This window comes from Hyla sarda, chromosome 1 (genome assembly GCF_029499605.1).
Source record: "Hyla sarda isolate aHylSar1 chromosome 1, aHylSar1.hap1, whole genome shotgun sequence".
Taxonomy (NCBI): Eukaryota; Metazoa; Chordata; class Amphibia; order Anura; family Hylidae; genus Hyla; species Hyla sarda.
Window position 1 is genome coordinate 450,808,193 of NC_079189.1, and position 22,192 is coordinate 450,830,384.

General features: G+C 45.4%; 1 protein-coding gene across 25 annotated transcripts in view; it reads left to right on the plus strand.

The window, feature by feature from the left end:
* Positions 1-22,192, plus strand: part of RIMBP2 (RIMS binding protein 2) — a 970,948-nt gene that overhangs the window by 868,339 nt on the left and 80,417 nt on the right. For all 25 annotated transcript variants that reach the window (XM_056533442.1, XM_056533333.1, XM_056533398.1 and 22 more), the window contains one exon: positions 5,668-5,771. In XM_056533442.1, the coding sequence (XP_056389417.1) occupies positions 5,668-5,771 (104 nt within the window). The remainder of the gene's footprint in view (positions 1-5,667; positions 5,772-22,192) is intronic.

Genomic DNA, 22,192 nt, shown 5'->3' on the forward strand with positions numbered 1-22,192 from the left:
CTATCCTGTCCTCATATCCCGACCTCCTATCCCGTCCTCATATCCCATCCTCATATGTTGACCTCATATCTCGACCTCATATCCCATCCTCATATCCCGTCATAATATCTCGACCTCATATCCCGACCTCCTATCCCGTCCTCATATCTCGACCTCCTATCCCGTCCTCATATGCCATCCTCATATCTCGACCTCATATCCCGACCTCCTATCCCGTTCCTCATATCTCGACCTCATATCCATCCTCATATCCCGTCCTCATTTCCTGACCTCATATCCCATCATCATATCCTGACCTTATAGCCCGACCTCCTATCCCGTCCTCATATCCTGACCTCATATCTCGACCTCCTATCCCGTCCTCCTATCTTGACCTAATATCCCGTCCTTATATCCTATCCTCATATCTCTACCTCCTATCCCAACTTTCTATCCCGACCTCCTCTCTTTGTGAGATGGGGTGTGGCTTGCAAGTCGGATTGACACATTCACCAGGAGATGCAGAGCGGAGCTTGTGGAGTAAGGTACTGGAAGTCCCATATACTCGCATGGGACTTGAAACAAAAACCCATCTTTTATGTAAGGGTAAGGGTTAATTTAACTATCATATCTTTTTATTTTACATATAAGTAATATGTGTACCGGGTATTATTGAAATATCTCCAGCCATACGGAAGTTATGTGGGAACATACATTTCCCATTGATTTTCATGGGACGTTAAACAAAAATCCTGATTATCACAAATGGGGGTAGTTAAGGGTTAAATTATCTATCCTATATTTTAAGTGGACATATAAGTAACATGTGGGCAAGTATTATCAAAATATCTCCTGCTGTTTGGAAGTTAAAGGGGTATTCCAGGCAAAAACTTTTTTTTTTCTATATATATATATATATATATCAACTGGCTCCGGAAAGTTAAACAGATTTGTAAATTACTTCTATTAAAAAATCTTAATCCTTCCAATAGTTATTAGCTTCTGAAGTTTTCTGTCTAACTGCTCAATGATGATGTCACGTCACAGGAGCTGTGCATGAGGGGAGAATATCCCTTGCATGATGGGAGAATATCCCCATAGGAGCTGGACAACTCCCGGGACGTGAGTCATCAGAAAGCAGTTAGACAGAAAACAGCATCTCAACTTCAGAAGCTAATAACTATTGGAAGGATTAAGATTTTTTAATAGAAGTAATTTACAAATCTGATTAACTTTCCGGAGCCAGTTGATATATAAAAAAAAGTTTTTGCCTGGAATACCCCTTTAAGCAGTAACATATATTTCCCATAGACTTTTATGGGACTTTAAACAAAAACACCGACCCTCGCAAATAGGGGTGAGTAAGGGTTAAATCACCTATCCTATGTTTGTTGTTGACATATAAGTAACATGTGTGCCAAGTTTCATGTTAATATCTTCAGCCATTTGGACGTGATGCTGGAGCATACACATGCACATATACACACACATTGGGGGAGATTTATCAAAGCTGTCTATGTCCCACATCAATATAGACCAAACTACAGAGCGTTAGGCTGGTCTATTTTGCGCCTAATTTATCAAAAGGCGCACGGCTCTTGATAAATTCTGGGCACAGACTTCGTGATTTATGCTTTAGACTGTTTTTAAAGGAAATCTGTCATCAGAATCACCCGCACTAAACCTGTTACACAGGCTTGTAGTGCGGGTGATCTTGATTAAAACGCTTCTTACCTCATTAAAAACTGTGCAGCGGTTCGCCAAATATCTTCATTTTTAGTTATATGGTATTCCCAGGCTTGGGGCTCAGTGGGAGGTCCGCAGCATCAGCGCAGACTCGCTTACGTAATTTTCGCCGGGCGGAGCGGCTGCCCGGCTCATGAATATTCATGGCTGTCCTCATCGCAGTCTTCCTCCTGGTGTAGGTCACTTGGGTAGCGCCGCGCATGCGCCACGCGCCGTACACCCGGAAGCGGCGTTCTCCTGCATAGATAGATATGCAAAAATTTAAAAGTGTTATTACAAAATACAAAAAGCAAGCCCTCATATGGGTCTGTAGATGAAAAAATAAATAAAGAGTTATTGCTCTTAAAAGGCAAGGAGGAAAAAACAAAAACGCTAATTAAAATTGTCTGTGTCCTCAAGGCTACAGTAGGCTGTGTCCCTAAAGGGGTACTCCAGTTGAGAACAATTTTTCTTTTTTTTTAAATCAACTGATGCCAGAAAGTTAGACAGATTTGTAAATTACTTCTATTTAAAAATCTTAACCCTTCCATTACTTATCAGGTGCTGTATGCTCTACAGGAAGTTCTTTTATTTTTGAATTTCCTTTCTGTCTGACCTCAGTGCTCTCTGCTCACACATTTGTTCATGTCAGGAACTGTCGATAGCAGGATAGATTTGCTATGGGAATTTGCTCCTGCTCTGGACAGTCCCTGATACGGACAGAGGTGTCAGCAGAGAGCACTGTGGTCAGACAGAAAATAAATTCAAAAAGAGAACTTCCTGTGGAATATACTGCAGCTCATAAGTACTGGAAGGATTAAAGGGGTATTCCAGGAAAATATACTGTATTTATCGGGGTATACCACGCACCGGCCTATAACACGCACCCTCATTTTACCAAGGATATTTGGGTAAAAAAAGTTTCTTACCCAAATATCCATGGCAAAATGAGGGTGCGTGTGTGTGCGTGTATACCCCGATACACCCCCAGGAAAGGCAGGGGGAGAGAGGCAGTCGCTGCCTGCTTCTCTCCCCCTGCCTTTCCTGAGGTCTAGAGCCCTGCTGCCGGCCCTTCTCTCCCCCTGGCTATCGGCACCGCTGCCCGTTCTGTCCCCCTGACTATCGGTGCCGGCGCCCCATTGCCGGCGCCGATAGCCAGGGGGAGAGAAGCGGCAGCGGCACCCATTGCCGGCGCCGCTGCCCCCCCCATCCCCGGTGGCATAATTACCTGTTGCCGGGGTCGGGTCCGCGCTGCTGCAGGCCTCCGGCGTGCGTCCCCTGCGTCATTGCTATGCATGTTGCGGCGCACTGACGTCATGCGCCGCGCCGTGCAGCGCATAGCAACGACGCAGGGGATGCACCCCGGAGGCCTGCAGCAGCGCGGACCCGACCCCGGCAACAGGTAATTATGCCACCGGGGATGGGGGGAGGCAACGGGGCAGCGGCGCCGGCAATGGGTGCCGCTGCCCCTTCTCTCCCCCTGGCTGTCGGCGCCGCTTCTCTCCCCCTGGCTATCGGCAATGGGGCGCCGGCACCGATAGTCAGGGGGACAGAACGGGCAGCGGCGCCGATAGCCAGGGGGAGAGAAGGGCCGGTAGCAGGGCTCTAGACCCCAGGAAAGGCAGGGGGAGAGAAGCGGGCAGCGACGGCCTCTCTCCCCCTGCCTTTCCTGGGGGTGTATCGACGTATAACACGCACATAGACTTTAGGCTAAAAATTTTAGCCTAAAAAGTGCGTGTTATACGTCGATAAATACAGTATATATATTTTTTTTTATATCAATTGGCTCCAGAAAGTTAAACATATTTGTATATTACTTCAATTAAAAAATCTTAATCCTTTCAATAATTATCAGCTCCTGAGGTTGTTGTTATTTTCTGTCTGGCAACAGTGCTCTCTGCTGACATCTCTGCTTGTCTCAGGAACTGAACAGAGTAGAAGAGGTTTGCTATGGGGATTTGCTTCTATTCTGGACAGTTGCCGAGACAGGTGTCATCAGAGAGCACTTAGACAGAAAAGAACAACTCAACTTCAACAGCTCATAAGTTCTAAAAGGATTAAGATTTTTTAAATAGAAGTCATTCACAAATCTGTTTAACTTTCTGGAGCCAGTTGATATATATATAAAAAAGTTTTTTCCTGGATAACCCCTTTAAATAGAAGTAATTTAAAAATGTTTAAAGGGGTATTCCAGGCAAAACCTTTTTATATATATATATATATCAACTGGCTCCGGAAAGTTAAACAGATTTGTAAATTACTTCTATTAAAAAATCTTAATCCTTCCAATAGTTATTAGCTTCTGAAGTTATCTCTTTAACTGCTCAATGATGATGTCACGACCCTGGAGTTGTGCATGATGCGAGAATATCCCCATAGGAACTGCACAGCTCCCGGGACGTGAGTCATCAGAGAGCAGTTAGACAGAAAACAACAACTCAACTTCAGAAGCTAATAACTATTGGAAGGATTAAGATTTTTTTAATAGAAGTCATTTACAAATCTGTTTAACTTTCCGGAGCCAGTTGATATATAAAAAAAAGTTTTGGCCTGGAATACCCCTTTAACTTTCTGGCACCAGTTGATTTAAAAAAAAAAAAAAAGTTTTCCACCGTAGAAACCCTTTAAGGAGTTAAGTATGTAAAAAGTTTGTAAATGCCCAGAGCAGCATGAGTTGTAAATATGGCCTTGTATGTAGGTACCCTTCGTGTTGCCAAAACAGCTGTGACCTATTAAGGCACGGACCACCAACATCACTGAAGATGTCCAGACACCAAGACATTAGCAGTGTAGATCCTTTAGGGTAGGGTCACATGGAGCACCACCGCAGCTTATTTCACGCAAGGGATGCACCGTCAGCAGTAACAACAGCGAGCTCCTTGTTGTGTTTGGGTAGCCCTGTGTGTCCCCTCAAAGTGGCAGATTTTCTCCTGCGCATCTGCTATGAGCAGGCACTGTGTCTACAGCAGGACACACAGAGTTACCCAGACGCAGCAGGGAGCTCGCTCTTGTGACTGCTGTCAATGCATCGGCAGCATGAAATGTGCTGTGGATGCACTCCGTGTGACCCTACCCTTAAAGTTTTGATGGTGGACGTCTGGTTTTTGAGGATCCCACTAATAGCTAATATGAACAGGAAGTAGTGCTCAGTTCAGTATTATGTCTTCAAGACTGCTCATAGTGATGTAAGGATTCACAGAAAGTCCATAGTGTATTCTAGATAGCATATAGCTTGCACATGTAAGTCAAATTTAAGATTTGTTTTATATTTTACAGATAAATATATACAGTATAATATATATATGTGTGTGTGTGTATATATATATATATATATATATATATATATATATATTTCGAAGTAATAGCTCACAAACATACATTAAAAAGACACTACTAGAAAAGAAAGTTAAAACAATCTTAGTAAAATGTAACTTGTGTCAATTGTAGACAGTGAAGTCATCAGACACTGTTATATACCATATAGGTGCATTTCATTTGATGCTTATTTACACATAAGCATTTGTATATGAAATCACACTGTCTATAATAACTAGTCATACAAGTACTGAACTCTATAGCTTCTGTCATTTCTTGCTTGTGTAATTATGCATGGAACCTGTGTTTTTCTGCATAAAGTGTACAGTTAATAAATAAATGAAAATAACACTAATAATGTTATCTATAATATGATGCAGCTTGGAGAACAAAGTGGTAACACAAAGTGGTATTTATCTGTGCTGATACACTAATTGATGCCATTGTTTGACTCATGCCGAAGAGGCCATCTTATAATGATGTATTTTAAGAAGAAATAAGTGTATTGCAGAGAACTATCATCACTGCCCATTTCAGCTTCTATCTTCACTTTGTGGTCTTTTGTCCAGCTTGTTGTTTTGATCATAAATTCACATTTTAAAGACCTGCTGTTCAAATTAAATCCATGGATTTTTTTTTTTGCCACAGAACGAAACAGAAGGAGCGGGAGGCAAAACTCTGTTTCCACAAGGAGAATGGTTGCTTTGTATGACTATGATCCAAGGGAGAGCTCACCTAATGTAGACGTTGAGGTAAATAATTTAATTAAAAGAGTACCTGTCATATCCCACGAAAAAAAGTTATGTTACTCAGTACCTAATCCTGATCATGTACATATATTTGTCTAGTACCCATATTTCTCTCACAAATACCTTCTATCTGTTGCTCACTTGGTTCTTCATCTTCTCTTGTGGAGGTGGCATGTCCGTTTCTTCCCTCACTCTGCATGATTCATCTTCCTCCCTCAGTTAGCTCTGAGTCACACAGTTTCAGGTGCGAGAATGGGCAGTCATCTGCAGGCTGCTCTGTAACCCATTACACCCCACTGACTGTGCGTGAGCATGCTCCATGAGCTCTATCACAGGGAGGTCATGCCTGTGCCTTACAGTAGCCAGTGCAGCTGAGAGCTCTTATAATAGTCATCAGTGTGGATGCTTCCGTGATTAACATTAGAATTATGGACTTTTCTAAACAGTGTGCGCACTGACACACAATCCCAATGACTTTCATTGTGCACATCATTAGATTAAAAATATGGACATATTTTATAGATATATTTTGCTATTTATTTTACACTGTGTAAACATAAACGTAGTGTAAGACTTTAACCTCTTGATTTGTCTGTGGAAAACTAGACCATGCTGTTTACCCTGGTCTATACTGATAGGAGTATTACTCCACTGTTACTCCAGTATTGCAATTGCTAGGCCATTGGCTTAAAGGGGTACTCCGCCCCAAGACATCTTATCCCCTATCCAAAGGAGGGGGCGTGACGGACCTCCCATAGACTTGCATTGAGGGGGCGGATCGTGACTTCACACGGGGCGAAGTTGTGACGTCACACTCTTCAGCCATTGTGGTCGGGATCCGAAGCCTCCTGCGTTGCCAGAAGCCGGACAGGTGGGTGCTACAGCCAAAATCCCGGGGGTCCCCAGCAGCGGGACCCCTGCAATCTGACATCTTATCCCCTATCCTTTGGTAGGCGATAAGATGTCTAGGGGTGGAGTACCCCTTTAATAGTGACGGCTATATATATTAAAGGGGTTGTTTGAGTACGATATATCAATGAAATAGGCTCAGATTGGGGTCAAAACAAAAAGTATACTCACTTGCCCTGATTCCCACCACTGCTTTGACAACCTGGTCCTTTGCACAGCACTTCCAAGTCTTTAAACAAGGAAATGCCAGTCAGTGGCTTAGGTGTGGCTATTGATTGAACGGGCACTTCAGACAGCATGTTGTTGTGTAAACATCATATGCCTGCGTGTCCCTGATGACCCACATGAGTGGAGAAACGCAGTGTTGGTGAGATGGTTTATTTTATGTTTTGTTTCACTGACTTTGATATTAAAATGTTTGCACTTTCTCTTAACTGAAGCACCTTTATATATCCCCTAACTGTCCCGGATCCGGAGGTATGTTTTTGGGGTCATGTACCTGTGGTAGCTTGGGGGGTGCAGGGTGAATAGGGTGTAGCTGTGAGTGATGAAAGGGTGTAGCATTAACTCTTAACTGTCGTGACGCCAGGGTGCGGGTTCCTCTGCATATATATATCCTACCGCCACCCGTCCCAGAAACGATAGGGAGGAATAAAGGATTGTCCACAACCGGAATGGTAATAAACGGGAAATAACTTTACTGCAGATTTTATGCAGGATGCAATCAACAAACAGTCTTTACCAGAGGACCGGACTTTAGGCTCCTCACAGGTTGGTTGGGACTTTGTAGGGAATATGCTTTGAGGCTTGCTTTACGCTGTTCCACTGAATTTAGGGGTTTGATTTAGGTTCAGAAGTCAAGTAGAATTAGCTGAATTGGAGTTAGGTAGACTGACGGTTATCAAGAAGTTGAAGATATAGACTTCAGGCCTAATTAGTCTTCTAGATTTGCACAGAGCTCCACTCGCTGTCATATCCCAGGGGAAAGAGATCGATGATTGGACACAACACCCTTATATCTGAAGGGGCGGGCTCAAAGCTTATTGGTTCCCCAAGCCTGTCAGTCCTATCACAAAGGATTGTGGTACATCACATGACTAAATCACATGACCCAAAAGGTCCTTAACTTTAGCATAACACATTTACTATGAATCACATGACCTAAGGTCCTGTAAGTAACCTTTATATTATGAAATATTCTAAATATATACAATAAATTACAGATTTATGAGGCGACTGAGGGTTATCCCACTAAGAGAATCCTAACAGCACGGAGGAACTCTGACTATGGGGACTTACGTCCAAAGGTAGAGGACCATGTCCAGTCCCGGGACACCACATACCGCCATCCCGGAATGGTTCCCTAACGTCCTGCTTCTGAATTAAACTTTTCAGCTCTACAAGCAAACAATGCATAGCCGGGACGTTTACTTCAGAAGCTACTCACAGATGATGGGGAAGATGAGAAGGGAGGCAAGTCACATGATCATTCAGTGGCAAATCAGGAAGTAGCACCACCGGTAACCAGGGCCTCTGTTTGGCTGTGTGCTCCAGCCCCGCTGCCAGGAGTCAGCAACTGCAGCTTGAAGTTAAAAACACCAGATTTAATTTAAGATTTAACGTTGAACTCTTTTTCTTGCAGTGTTTTTTTTTTTGCATCTTTTTTTGTTTATTTTTTGATAGGGCAATGTTATGGTTGTTAGTGGATACTTTTTTTAGCAGTGGACAGTGAGTTATCACGTGTCCCTTTTCATAAGTCATGCACTAATGTTGCGCACGGCAGCATTATTTTGCTCAACCCCACACCATCAAAGAGGAAACGCAGATATGTCAAATGATAGACAACTTTGAGGTACCATGTGGGGTTTTCTAATTTGGGCAAAATTTATCACCTGCTGTGCACATGAATGATACATTTTGTGTACCAAATAGAGGAGAGGAAAGGGGGCAAAAAAAAACATCCATGACACACCAAGATTGATAAATGTCCCCCCATGCTGATAAGCCCAGCAAGATTGCTCGGCCATTGTTGAATGAATGTATGAGGAAAAGGTTACAGCTGCATGCATTCACCAGTATGTGGGAACATGGCCTTAGGGGACCTTCATAGGGGCGGATTTAGAAGCGAGCTTCCCCGCTGCAAGTTTGAGCCTTGGTGGGGTTTCCGCTGGTGCATACTCACGTCTAATTACCCCTGTGTGAAGGTCTCTAAGGGACACACCTACAAGATCTGCTGCAGATTTCAATGTGACTGAGCAGCTTCACATCTGCAGCAGATCCTGTAGGTGTGAATATATCCTAAGGCTATGTTCACACGATGGAATGTCTGCACAGAGACATTCCGCTTACTGTGGGCGCTGGTATAAATATGCCGGTGCTAGGACCGCACAGGAATGCGTCCTCTAATAGATGGCTATGTATTCCGTGCAGACTCTGCACAAAGAATGAATGTTTTTATTCTTTGTGCGGACATGGAAAATGGAATTTCCTTGCCGGAAACATCTGGCACGGAAATTCTGCCGTGAGCACAAAGCAGCAGAATCCCATTGAATTCAACAGGACTCTGCTGCAGCAGAACTATTTATTATTATTTTCATACAGCAACCAGGCTGGAATAAAAATAATCCAACAGTGCCCTGGCTGTTCATGCTGAGTTTGGTGCAGATCTTCCAGTGCAGGTTATCAGAGCAGATATGCAAATTTAAAAAAATAAATCTGAAGTTGCAAAAAAAAAAAAAAAAAGACAGAGCTAAAGATAGTAAACAAAAAATTGTGCCAGAAAAAAATCTTCATGACTTTCTGGGACAGTTGGAGAAGAAAGGAGAAGTGGCAACCTGTAGTCTCTGGATGTTACTGTGCTGGAATCACTTAGGACAAGTGCACATCTGCATTGGAGCTCCATCACAGACTTATGACAAAAGCAGAGCCGAACAGTTCAATGCACAGTTGACACCAACAGATCCCAGTGACTTTAAGGTCCATTTGGTGTCTATTAGCAGCATTTGACCAGACAAAAAATGACAGCCTGCAATATTTTTTTCCTCCCACTCATTTCCCTCTGTTTAAACAGATTCTGCATTCTGAGCTCGGACACAGATGTGAACTGAGCCTTAGCATGTCTGCAGAGTCTGTGTAGAGCTGATATCTATCACTTTATAGTCACTGTATGGGGGAATATTGGGTTTTATGTAGTAGCAGCATGGTGGTATTTACAGCGATAATTGTTACAACTATAAAAAGTCTACCCCAACTTTTATCCAACTTCTGACATTTTCTGATCTGTGGGGTTTGCTAAAATGAAGAGACAGGAGCATTCAGCTCAGTGCCCGGGCCTTGTAGTATCTCATGGGAAGTGTATGATCTTCTGTGGCATGTAGGATGTCCTGGCAGTGTGTTAGATTAGAGATCCCACTTAGCCTCATGAGTACGTACACTGTCCCAAAAGAACTGCAGTGTATGATCTCTCGGGCATGTAAGATTTTCTGGCAGTGTATGATATCCAGGTTGTGTACTATCTCTAGGTTAGCATGTGATATGGGGAAAGTGCATGGTGTACATTCTTCTGGGACAGTGTGTATCCTCTTACATCATCATATACCAGGTTTATCTACAGGCGGGCTGCTATCTGTGGGGAAGGTCTGCATACAGGGGGCAGCTATCAAGGGTGGTTTACCTACTTGGGGCATCTATGTGATGTGGAAAGGGACCTGTCTACCTACAGGAATTACTTAACTGTAATGTGAGGGACCTACCGACTCTTCCCCAACTACCCACTCTACTATGAGGGAAACCAAGGGGGTTATTATTTCTGTATAGTGAGGTATAGGTTCTGGAAAAGTGCAAGAGCCTAAAATGTTTGTCAGGCAGGTTCTGTGGAAATGAGTTGTGGTTGGAAGAAATAGTCATGATGGTCTGGACCGCATGGAGAAGAAAAAGTGAATGACTCTAATCAGAGAAGGTGTCACCTGTAATCACCTGTAATTACAGTATGTAATCTCTTATATGGTTTGTCGTGGGGATGATGATGGTTTTTGTTGTCAGTCTGTCAGTATAGGAGGTCCTTCTTAAATCAAGTGACAGGCTGACAACATAAATGTTGTTAAAGAGGTATTCCAATTCACCGTGAGCTATGGGTTATATACAGCAGTGGAGGAATATTTAACCCCTTAAGGACCAAGTCCATTTTCACCTTAAGGACCAGAGCACATCTGACCACTGCCACTTTAAGCATTAATAACTCTGGGATGCTCTTACTTAAAGGGATACTCCGGTAAGATTTTTGGCTACATTGCATCTTCTTTTAATGTTCATGTTTTTTGCAATTGACATGTATTATATTGAGACAGTAGAAAAAAGAATAAGACGGCACTACTGAAAGTCTTGTCATGCAATATATGTCGGGAGTATCCTGTGCGGGGAGAGGAAACATCCGGGGAACAGGGGTGCAAGAGGCTTAAAGAAAGGGAGACATCTGTATAGAATCCATAGAGAAAAACTTCACATCTGCACTCACCTGTATAAAACTTCACTTTATTTCAACATCATCAGTAAAATAAAAACCGGCCTGGTGGGATCGGGAAAGGAGCGCAACAGACTGAGCTGTGCGGGTGAGCGGCAAACAGCTGGTTCTGCGGCAAAAAAAACTTTTGTAACAAGGGATACAGTGAGCCTTAACACCCCACAGGTGTTTGACAACTTTTCCTTAAAGTTGGATGTGTAAAAACATTTTTTTTCACTAAAATGCTGTTTTTCCCCCAAATTTTACATTTTTACAAGGGCTAATAGGAGAAAATGCTCCACGAAAATCGGTAACCCCATCTCTTATGAGTATGGAAATACCCCATGTGTGGACGTCAAGTGCACTGCGGGCGCACTACAATGCTCAGAAGAGGAGCACCATTGGGCTTTTGGAGATAGAATTTGTTTGGAATAGAAGTCGGGGGCCATGTGCGTTTTACAAAGCACCCATGGTGCCAGAACAGTTGACCCCCCACATGTGACCCTATTTCGGAAACTACACCCCTCACAGATTGTAATTATGGGTACAGTGAGCATTTACACCTCACTGGCGTTTGACAGTTCCAGACACATTCTCTCTCTAAAAGCTAAATGGCGCTCCATCTCTCCCGAGCATTGTAGTTCGCCTGCAGAGCACTTTACGTCCACGCATGGGGTTATTTATATACTCAGAAGAAATGGTGTTACAAATTTTGGGATCCTCTTTTCCTATTACCCTTTGTGAAAATAAAAAATTTAAAGGAGTTCTCCACCATAAGGTGGTTTTAGTACGTACCTGACAGGCAGTAATGGACATGCTTAGGAAGGATCTGTGCTTGTCTTGGGGCTAAATGGCTGTGTTGTGAGATTACCATAATACTGTGGCTAGCTTTTTGTGAACTGGTATTTCCTGTTTGATTTTTCTTTTTTTGACTACAAATCCCATAATTCCATTTTCTTCCCTCCCACACATCAGCCACCCCACCCATTGAAACATAAATGAGCTGCATCCATTCAAAACCTGTGGTTTTCTATCAGGGTGCCTACAGCTGTTGCAGATTGATCCCTCTCCCACCAAGCGATCGCTCCACCCATTGAAGATGACAGGCTCCCTGTCATTTGCGCTGACTCATGAGTCAGGTCTTGGCCTCATTGCAATGTAGGAAAAATTCGAGACAACAGTCATTTTGTTAAAAATAAATAATGGGGTGAAAATCACAGAAGAATTGTGAGAAAACAGTCACACACAGGTACAGACACTATATTTTGAACTACACTAACTTTACAGCCCCTGTAGCATAGTCAAATAAAAAAAAAATCCTGGAATACCCCTTAAAGATGACACCAGCATTTTAGTGAAAAAAATATATGTAATTTTCACTTCCAACTTTAACAGAAATTCTTCGAACATCTGTGGGGTGTTAAGGCTCACTATACCCCTTGTGTTACGCCGAGCGCTCTGGATCCCTGCTCCTCCCCGGAGCGCTCGCGGTGTTCTTCTGCTTGTAGCACCCCGGTCAGACCCGCTGACCGGGAGCGCTGCACTGTTATCACCGGCGGGGATGCGATCCGCGTAGTGAGACGCGCCTGCCCACGGGTCGCATCCTGATCACCTCACCTGCCCCGTCCTCCTGCTGTTCTGTCCCGGCACGTGCGGCCCCGCTTTCTAGGGCGGGTGTGCACCGGCTCTCTGAAATTTAAAGGGCCAGTGCACCATTAATCTGTGCCAGGCCCAATCAGTACCTACACCTGCAAAACATATAAAAACCCACTTCCCCTTCCTGTCCTTGCCGGATATTGTTGCCCAAGTGCCCTGAGAAAGCGTTTTGTGTATCCCAAGCCTGTGTATCCAGACCCTTGCCGTTGCCCCTGACTACGAACCATTGCTGCCTGCCCAAACCTTCTGCTACGTCCGACCTTGCTCTTGCCTTGTCCCTGTGTACCGCGCCTGTCTCAGCTGTCAATGGGGTTGAGTCGCTATCGGGTGGAACGACCTGGGGATTAACTGCCGCTGCAAGTCCATCCCGCTTTGCGGCGGGCTCTGATGAAAACCAGTAACCCCTTAGATTCCGTTCCCCTGGTACGGCCCAAGCCATCACCTCACTGATACAGAGGATCCGCCTCCAGTGTCCTCTCTGCATACCAGTCCGGATCCTGACAGTAGATCCGGCCATGGATCCCGCTGAGGTCCCGCTGCCTAGTGTCGCTGACCTAACCACCGTGGTCCCCAGCAATCACAGCAGATCGCGCAACAAGGACAGCAGCTGACTCAGCTGACCGTTATGCTGCAACAGCTTCTGCCGCAACAACAGCAACCATCTCCTCCGCCAGCTCCTACATCTCCTCTGCAGAGAGTGGCTGCTCCCAGTTTCCGCCTGTCTCTTCCAGAGAAGCTTGATGGGGACTCTAAACTGTGCCGTGGATTCTTGTCCCAGTGTTCCCTACACCTGGAGATGATGTCGGACCAATTCCCTACTTAACGGTCTAAGGTGGCATTCGTGGTCAGCCTCCTGTCTGGAAAGGCCTTGTCATGGGCCACACCGCTTTGGGACCGCAACGATCCCGCCACTGCTACAATCCAGTCCTTCTTCTCTGAAGTACGTAGTGTTTTTGGTGAGCCAGCCCGGGCTTCCTCAGCCAAGACTGCTTTGCTGAATCTTGTCCAAGGGAGTTCTTCTGTGGGCGATTACGCCATCCTGTTCCGCACCCTCGCCTCAGAGCTTTCCTGGAATAATGAGACCCTCTGCGCGACCTTCAAGAAAGGCTTATCCAGTCACATCAAAGATGTCCTGGCCGCACGAGAAATTCCTGCTAACCTGTCTGAACTCATCCATTTGGCCACCCTCATCGACATGCGTTTCTCGGAAAGACTCCAGGAGCTTCGTCAGGAAAAGGATCTTGTTCACACCAGGCGGTCTTCCACCCAGGCTCCTCTCTTCCTACGTCCTTTGCAATCTGTTCCTGTGCCTCCTGCCGAGGAGGCTATGCAAGTGGATCGGTCTTGCCTGACCCAACAAGAGAGGACTCGCCGTAGGATTGAAAACCTGTGTCTATACTGTGCTAGCACCGAACATTTCCTAAAAGACTGTCCTATTCGTCCTCCGTGTCTGAGAAACGCACCTACTCACCTAGTCAACGTAGGAGTCGTTGCTAGGAGTGAATTCTACCTCTCCACGATTGACTTTAGCGGGTATAGCGGATTGCTATACCCGCTAATGCTACTTCCTTCTCCACTGTGGCCTTCTTGGACTCGGGTTCAGCAGGAAGTTTCATTGAAGCCTAACTAGTAAACAGATTCAAGATTCCAGTTACCCGTCTCATCAAGCCTCTCTTCATATCATCTGTCAATGGAGAGAGATTGGTCTGCACCGTGCGTTACCGCACTCAACCGCTACTCATGACTGTTGGAGTTCACCATCATGAACATATTGAATTTTTCGTGCTACCCAACTGCACTTCTGAAATTCTTCTGGGCTTGCCCTGGCTCCAACTTCATTCGCCTAGTCTTGACTGGGTCACCGGGGACATTAAGAGCTGGGGATCTTCTTGCCACAAGCGATGTCTTCACCCAGTTTCTTCCTGCCAAGTCTCCATTGCTACTCCTTTGCCAGGTCTTCCTAAAGCCTATCAGGACTTTTCGGACGTATTTTGTAAAAAGCAGGCAGAGGTCTTACCACCACATAGACCCTATGACTGTCCTATCAACCTGCTCCCTGGCACCACAAAGCCCTGGGCAGGATTTACCTTCTTTCTGCCCCAGAAACCCAAGCCATGTCCGAGTACATACAGGAAAACCTCAAAAGAGGTTTTATCCGGAAATCTTCTTCCCCGGCTGGAGCTGGATTTTTCTTTGTCTCTAAAAAAGATGGATCTCTCCGCCCATGTATCGCTATCCTCTGCCACTCATCTCCGAACTCTTCGACCGTCTGCGAGGTGCTAAGATTTTTACTAAGCTAGACCTAAGGGCCGCATATAACCTCATCCGTATTTGAGCATGAATGGAAGACCGCATTAAATACCAGAGATGGCCACTTTGAATACCTAGTTATGCCATTTGGTCTATGCAACGCCCCAGCAGTCTTTCAGGACTTTGTTAATTAAATTTTTCGGGATATGCTGTACTCTTGTGTGGTAGTCTATCTTGACGACATCCTCATTTTCTCCTCCAACCTAGAGGAACATCGCCTTCATGTTCGTCAAGTGCTCCTGCGACTAGCCAAAATCTACTTTACGCCAAAATCGAGAAGTGTCTATTTGACAGTCTTCCCTTCTTGGGTTACATTGTGTCCGGACAAGGTCTTCAAATGGACCCTGATAAACTTTCTGCGGTAGAGGATTGGACTCGTCCCACTGGCCTGCGAGCAATCCAAAGATTTCTCGGATTCGCAAATTACTGGCGTCAATTCATTCCTCACTTCTCCACCATCGTTGCTCCTATTGTAGCACTGACTAAGATAAATGCTAATCTGAAATCCTGGCTGCTTCAGGCAGAGGAAGCCTTTAACCACCTCAAAGCTTCCTTCTCCTCTGCTCCAGTCTTGTCCAGACCTGATCCTCAGAGCCCTTCTTCCTCGAGGTTGACGCCTCCTCCATTGGAGCCGGAGCTGTTCTCCTACAAAAATCCGCTAAAAGAAAAAATGTCACTTGCAGATTTTTCTCAAAAACCTTTTCACCTCCAGAGAAAAATTATTCCATCGGAGACCGTGAACTATTGGCTATTAAGTTGGCCCTTGAGGAGTGGATACATCTTTTGGAAGGATCTCTTCACCCCATCACTATTTATACAGATCACAAAAATTTGTCTATCTCCAATCCGCCCAGCGGCTAAATCCTCGCCAGGCTAGGTGGTCGTTGTTTTTTGCCCGTTTCAACTTTCTGATCCATTTTCGTCCCGCAGACAAAAATGTCAGAGCTGATGCTCTATCTCGTACCACCGATGCCTCTGAAGCCGAGACCCTTCCTCAGCACATCATTCCCCCTGAGTGCCTGATCTCTTCTGCTCCTGCTTCTCTGGTACCTGTCCCTCCAGGAAAGACTTTTCTTCCTCCCCGTCTTCGCCTCCGGATCCTCAAATGGGGTCATTCCTCCCTTCTGGCTGGTCACGCTGGAATAAAAAAGACCTTACAATTGATTGCCAGACACTATTGGTGGTCCTCCTTGGAAAAGGATGTGACAGATTTCGTACGAGCCTGTACAGTATGTGCACGTGATAAGACCCCTCGTCAGAAGCCTTCAGGTCTTCTCCATCCGCTGCCGGTGCCTTGGTCTCACATAGCCATGGACTTCATCACCGATCTTCCTGTATCCCATGGCAACACTGTCATCTGGGTGGTCGTTGATCGTTTTTCCAAAATGGCTCACTTTATTCCGCTTCCAGGCCTTCCTTCTGCGCCACAGTTGGCGAAGCAATTTTTTCTGCAGATTTTTCGTCTTCACGGGCTTCCCACGCATATCGTCTCGGATAGAGGCGTTCAATTTGTGTCTAAATTTTGGAGAGCTCTCTGTAATCAATTAAGGATCAAATTAAATTTCTCGTCCTCCTATCACCCCCAATCCAATGGACAAGTGGAGAGAGTAAACCAGATTCTTGGTGACTACTTGCGACATTTTGCCTCCTCCCGCCAAGATGATTGGGTCGACCTTCTGCCCTGGGCTGAATTCTCGTACAATTTCAAAAATTTCGAGTCTTCTGCCAAATCCCCATTTTTTGTGGTGTATGGCCGTCACCCTCTGCCCCCCCTCCCCATTCCCACTTCTTCCGGAGTTCCTGCCGTGGATGAAGTAACCTGGGACTTCTCCGCTATCTGGAAGGAGACTCAAAAGTCGCTCCTACTGGCCTTGTCTCGAATGAAGAGACATGCAGATAAAAAGAGAAGAATTCCTCCTGTCTTTCTCCCTGGGGACAAAGTGTGGCTCTCTGCCAAATACATACGCTTTCGTGTCCCTAGCTACAAGTTGGGTCCTCACTACCTCGGCCCTTTTAAAATCAAGAATCAAATTAATTCTGTCTCTTACAAGCTTCATCTTCCCTTTTCTCTTCGCATTCCTAACTCTTTCCATGTGTTTCTTCTCAAACCTCTTGCGCTTAACCGCTTTTCTCCCAAGGTTACTGTTCCTGCTCCTGTTTCTGGCTCCTCTGATGTCTTCACTGTCAAAGAGATTCTTGCCTCCAAGATCGTCTTGGGAGAATTGTGGCCCTGAAGAGAGGTCCTGGGAACCTGAGGTCAACATTTTGGACAAGGAGCTTGTCCGCAGATTCCTGGGCTCCAAAAAGAGAGGGAGACCAAAGGGGGGGGGGGGGGGGGGTACTGTTACGCCGAGCGCTCCGGGTCCCTGCTCCTCCCCGGAGCGCTCGTGGCGTTCTTCTGCGTACAGCTCCCCGGTTAGACCCGCTGACCGGGAGCGCTGCACTGTTATCACCGGCGGGGATGCGATACGCGTAGCGGGACGCGCCCGCCCGCAGGTCGCATCCCAATCACCTCACCTGCCCCGTCCTCCTGCTGTTCTGTCCCGGTGCGCACGGCCTCGCTCTCTAGGGCGCGCACGCGCCGGCTCTCTGAAATTTAAAGGGCCAGTGCACCATTAATTGGTGCCTGGCCCAATCAGTATCTACACCTGCAAAACATATAAAAACCCACTTCCCCTTCCTGTCCTTGCCGGATCTTGTTACCCTAGTGCACTGAGAAAGTGTTTTGTGTATCCCAAGCCTGTGTATCCAGACCCTTGCCGTTGCCCCTGACTACGAACCATTGCTGCCTGCCCAGACCTTCTGCTACATCCGACCTTGCTCTTGCCTTGTCCCTGTGTACCGCGCCTGTCTCAGCTGTCAGTGGGGTTGAGTCGCTATCGGGTGGAACGACCTGGGGGTTACCTGCCGCTGCAAGTCCATCCAGCTTTGCGGCGGGCTCTGGTGAAAACCAGTAACCCCTTAGATTCCGTTCCCCTGGTACGGCCCAAGCCATCACCTCACTGATACAGAGGATCCACCTCCAGTGTCCTCTCTGCATACCAGTCCGGATCTTAACACCTTGTTACGTTCTGTGAGGGGTGTAGTTTCCATAATGGGGTCACAGATGGGTGTTTTTTTCAATTTGCGTTTATGTCAGAATTGCTGTAACGATCAGCCACCCGTTTGCAAATCACCTTAAATGTACATGGCATTCTCACTGCTGAGCCTTGTTGTGCGCCCGCAGAGCACTTTACGTCCAAATATGGGGTATTTCCGTACTCAGGAGAAATTGCGTTACAAATTTTGTGGGTATTTTTTTCCTTTTACCTCTTGTGAAAATGAAAAGTATGGGGCAACACCAGCATGTTAGTGTAAATTATTTTTTTTTTTTTACAATAACATGCTGGAGTAGACCCCAACTTTACCTTTTCATAAGGGATGAAAAGAGAAAAAGCCTCCAAAATGTGTAAGGAAATTTCTCCCGATTACGGAAATACCCCATATGTGGCCCTAAACTGTTGCCTTGAAATATGACAGGGCTCCAAAGTGACAGAGCGCCATGCACATATAAGGCCTAAATTAGGGATTTGCATTGGTACCAAAATCACCCTATGGCAGTGTTTTCCAGAAAGGGTACCTCCAGCTGTTGTAAAACTACCAGCATGCCAGGACAGTCAATGGCTGACCGGCAATTCTGGGAGTTGTGGTTTTTCAACAGCTGGAGGCTCCGTTTTGGAAACAGTGCCGTACCATACGTTTTTCATGTTTATTGGGGGGGGGGGGGAGAGGTAACCGTGTGCGGGTATGTGTATATGCAGTGTTTTGCTTGTTATTTTGTGTAAGTGTAGTGTAGTGGTTTTAGGGTACATTCACACGGGAGGGGGTTTACAGCGAGTTTTAAAATTTGCCACAGCTCAAACTTGCTGCGAGAAACTCACAATAAACCCCCGTCCGTGTGAATGTACCTGGGGGAGGCCTTTGGAGGCACACTGGTTGCGAAACACTGAGTTAGGTAGCAGACAATGTTTCCTAACCAGTGTGCCTCCAGTTGTTGCAAAACTACAACTCCCAGCATGCCCAGACAGTCAAAGGACATGTTGGGAGTTGTAGTTATGCAACATCTGGAGGAGAACAGTTTGGAGACCACTTTATAGTGGTGTCTAAACTGTAGCCCTCCAGATGTTGTAAAACTTCAACTCCAAGCATGCCCAGATGTTGCCAAACTACAACTCCCAGCATGCCTGGACAGTCTCTGCATGCTTTAAATTGTAGTTTTGCAACATCTGGAAGGCTACAGTTTGGAGACCACTGTATAGTAGTATCCAAACTGTAGCACCCTAGATGTTGCAAAACTACATCTCCCAGCATGCTGAGACTGTCCAGGCATGCTGAGAGTTGTAGTTCTGCAACATCTGAAGGGCCACATGTTACAGAACTACAACTCCCAGCATGTCTGGACTGTCTGGGAATGCTGAGAGTTGTAGTTTTGCAACATCTAAAAGGGTACAGATTGGAGACCACTGCACAGTGGTCACAAAACAATGGCCCTCCAGGAGTTGCAAAACTACAACTCCCAGCATGCCCAGACAGCCAAATGCTGTCTTGGCATGCTTGGAGTTGTAGATTTGAAACACCTAGAAGCAGCAGTGAAGATCACTTCACGACGATCTTCACTGCTGCATCTGAAACCGCCGCCACTGCATCAACTTGCCTTTGCAGGCCCCATGCTGTCTGGGCATGTCCGCACTGGTTATCAGGTAACTGCCGCCAGTTCCCCCCGCCATGCTGGCCCCCACCACCATCTTCCCCTGCTCTGCCCAGACTTCCAGGGTCGGGAAGAGCAAGGGAAATTAACTGTCACAACCCGCACCTGCGAATCACCAGTCAGTCCTGACTGACCAGTCGAAGGGGATAGGAGGAGGTGGCACCCCTGCTTTTGGATGATCGGGCTGTCACTGACAGCTCGGATCATCCCTATTTTCCCGGCGATCGGGCACCAGAGACCAGATCAGCCCAGAATCGCCGATCTGAATTTATCGTCAATTTGCGGCGATCGCTGACATGGGGTGGGGGTTTCTTCGGGTCCCCCCCCCCAGGCATTTGCACAGGATGCCTGTTGAATGATTCCAGGAGGGATCCCGCTCCGGTCCCCAACTGGCGGAAATTCCCACAGGCGTACAGGTACGCCCTTGGTCCTTAAGTACCAGGGCGTACCCATACACCCGTGGTCCTTAAGGGGTTAAAAAGGCTAGTTGTTGTTAGGAGTGTGGCTTGTCGCTCTTTACTCTAAGCAAAAGTTGTGAGGTATGCCTTTATAGTAGGTTTTAGCCATTTTATCCCTACATAATAAATTTGATAGGGAAAATGCACAGTGGTGTGGGGGTCGCTCTTATTAGAGCGAGTGCCCCAGTTACACACCAAACAGTAAGGGACATTAGTAGCTTCAAGGATAATTTATAAAGGGGACCATTGTGTACTTCCCCTTAAGGATAGCATTGAGGAGATTAGGGTGTACAGTATAGACTACATTTTTCACTTTACGTGACCACTGTCACTAGCCTTGGCTTATTATTCACATCCCTTATCCCATATACCTATAAGGGTGCTTCAGGGTTAAGTTAACCTTTGGTCAGGCCCTTTAGCCACCAGAGCCACCTGATAGCTATTGGACTTGAAATCCCAGCACTGTGGGGCTCATACCTTGTTTCTATGGAATGGATTGTCTACTGTGTAACCCCCTGCCCAGACTGGCTGATGTACAGTTTATTTACCGAGAAAGCTGTGTTCTGTTGAATATTGAATAATAGAAATCTACATATTTACTATATATATATATATATATATATATATATATATATATATATATATATATATATATCTCAATCAGGTGGAATATGTATTGAACAACTCACTATGTCTCTACTAAATATATTTCCAAAGGTGCTGTTGACATAAAATTTTAACCAAATGTTGGTAACAATGCAAGTAATCTATACATGCAAAGAAAGCAAAATAAATAAGTTCAGAAATGAAGTATTATATATATAATATATATGTGAATTGACACAGGGTAAAAGTATTGATCACATGAAGAATGGGAGGTGCAAAAAAGGCATGGAAAGCCAAGACAACAACTGAAATCTATCAGTAATTTAAAAAGCAATTCAGTCCCTTGTCAGTAAAAAAATTATATTTGCTGGTTCAGTTCCAACTGATCCTACAAAATGTTCTCATTGCCAAGGTGTCACACAAAACATATCTCATGATGGGTAAAAGCAAAGAGCTGTCTCAAGATCTTTGCACCCTTATTGTTGCAAAACACAACAATGTTCAAGAGCCAAAGACCACTTGTGTAAAGCTTCAAAAAGACATGAAATGAGCAGGTACTGTTGTCTCAAAGTAATCGGTAATGTGTTCCGCCACCATGGCCTGTATGCACGCTCACCACGCAAGACTCCATTGCTGAATAAAAAGCATGTTGAAGCTCATTTTAAGTTTGTGGCACAATATTTGAAAAAGCCAGTGAAATACTGGAAGAATACAGTGTGGTCAGATGAGGGCAAAATTGGAGGTGGGAACATCATGGTGTGGGGCTGCTTCTCAGCAAATAGTACAGGCAAACTTCAGGTAATTGAAGGAAGGGTAAATGGGCAAATTTACCAGGGCTGTGGAGTCAGAGTCGAGGAGTCGGACGAAATTTTGGGTACCTAGAGTCGGAATCGGCAAACAATGCACCGACTCCGACTAAATTTAGATTGGAATAAAAAAAAAAATAGTTTAAATGTCCCAATTCACAAAAAGGTATAATTAATGACTTCTCTACTGTAAGAATAAAAACCAATGCATGCAGTGCCTCACATAACCGCAAAACGAACACGTTAAGTGACCGTGAAGAAGCATGCTTTTCATGTGCTTCACTATATGGCACGCAACGCACAATTAGGAGTGGCAATACTTATACTGTCCATAGTGTTGTGTTCTTCTGTTACAGGGAACCCATGGGTAACCTAGTCTCTCACTGATAAGGGATTAAGTACATATGTTTTTTCCAGGACTAGAGACACTTGTA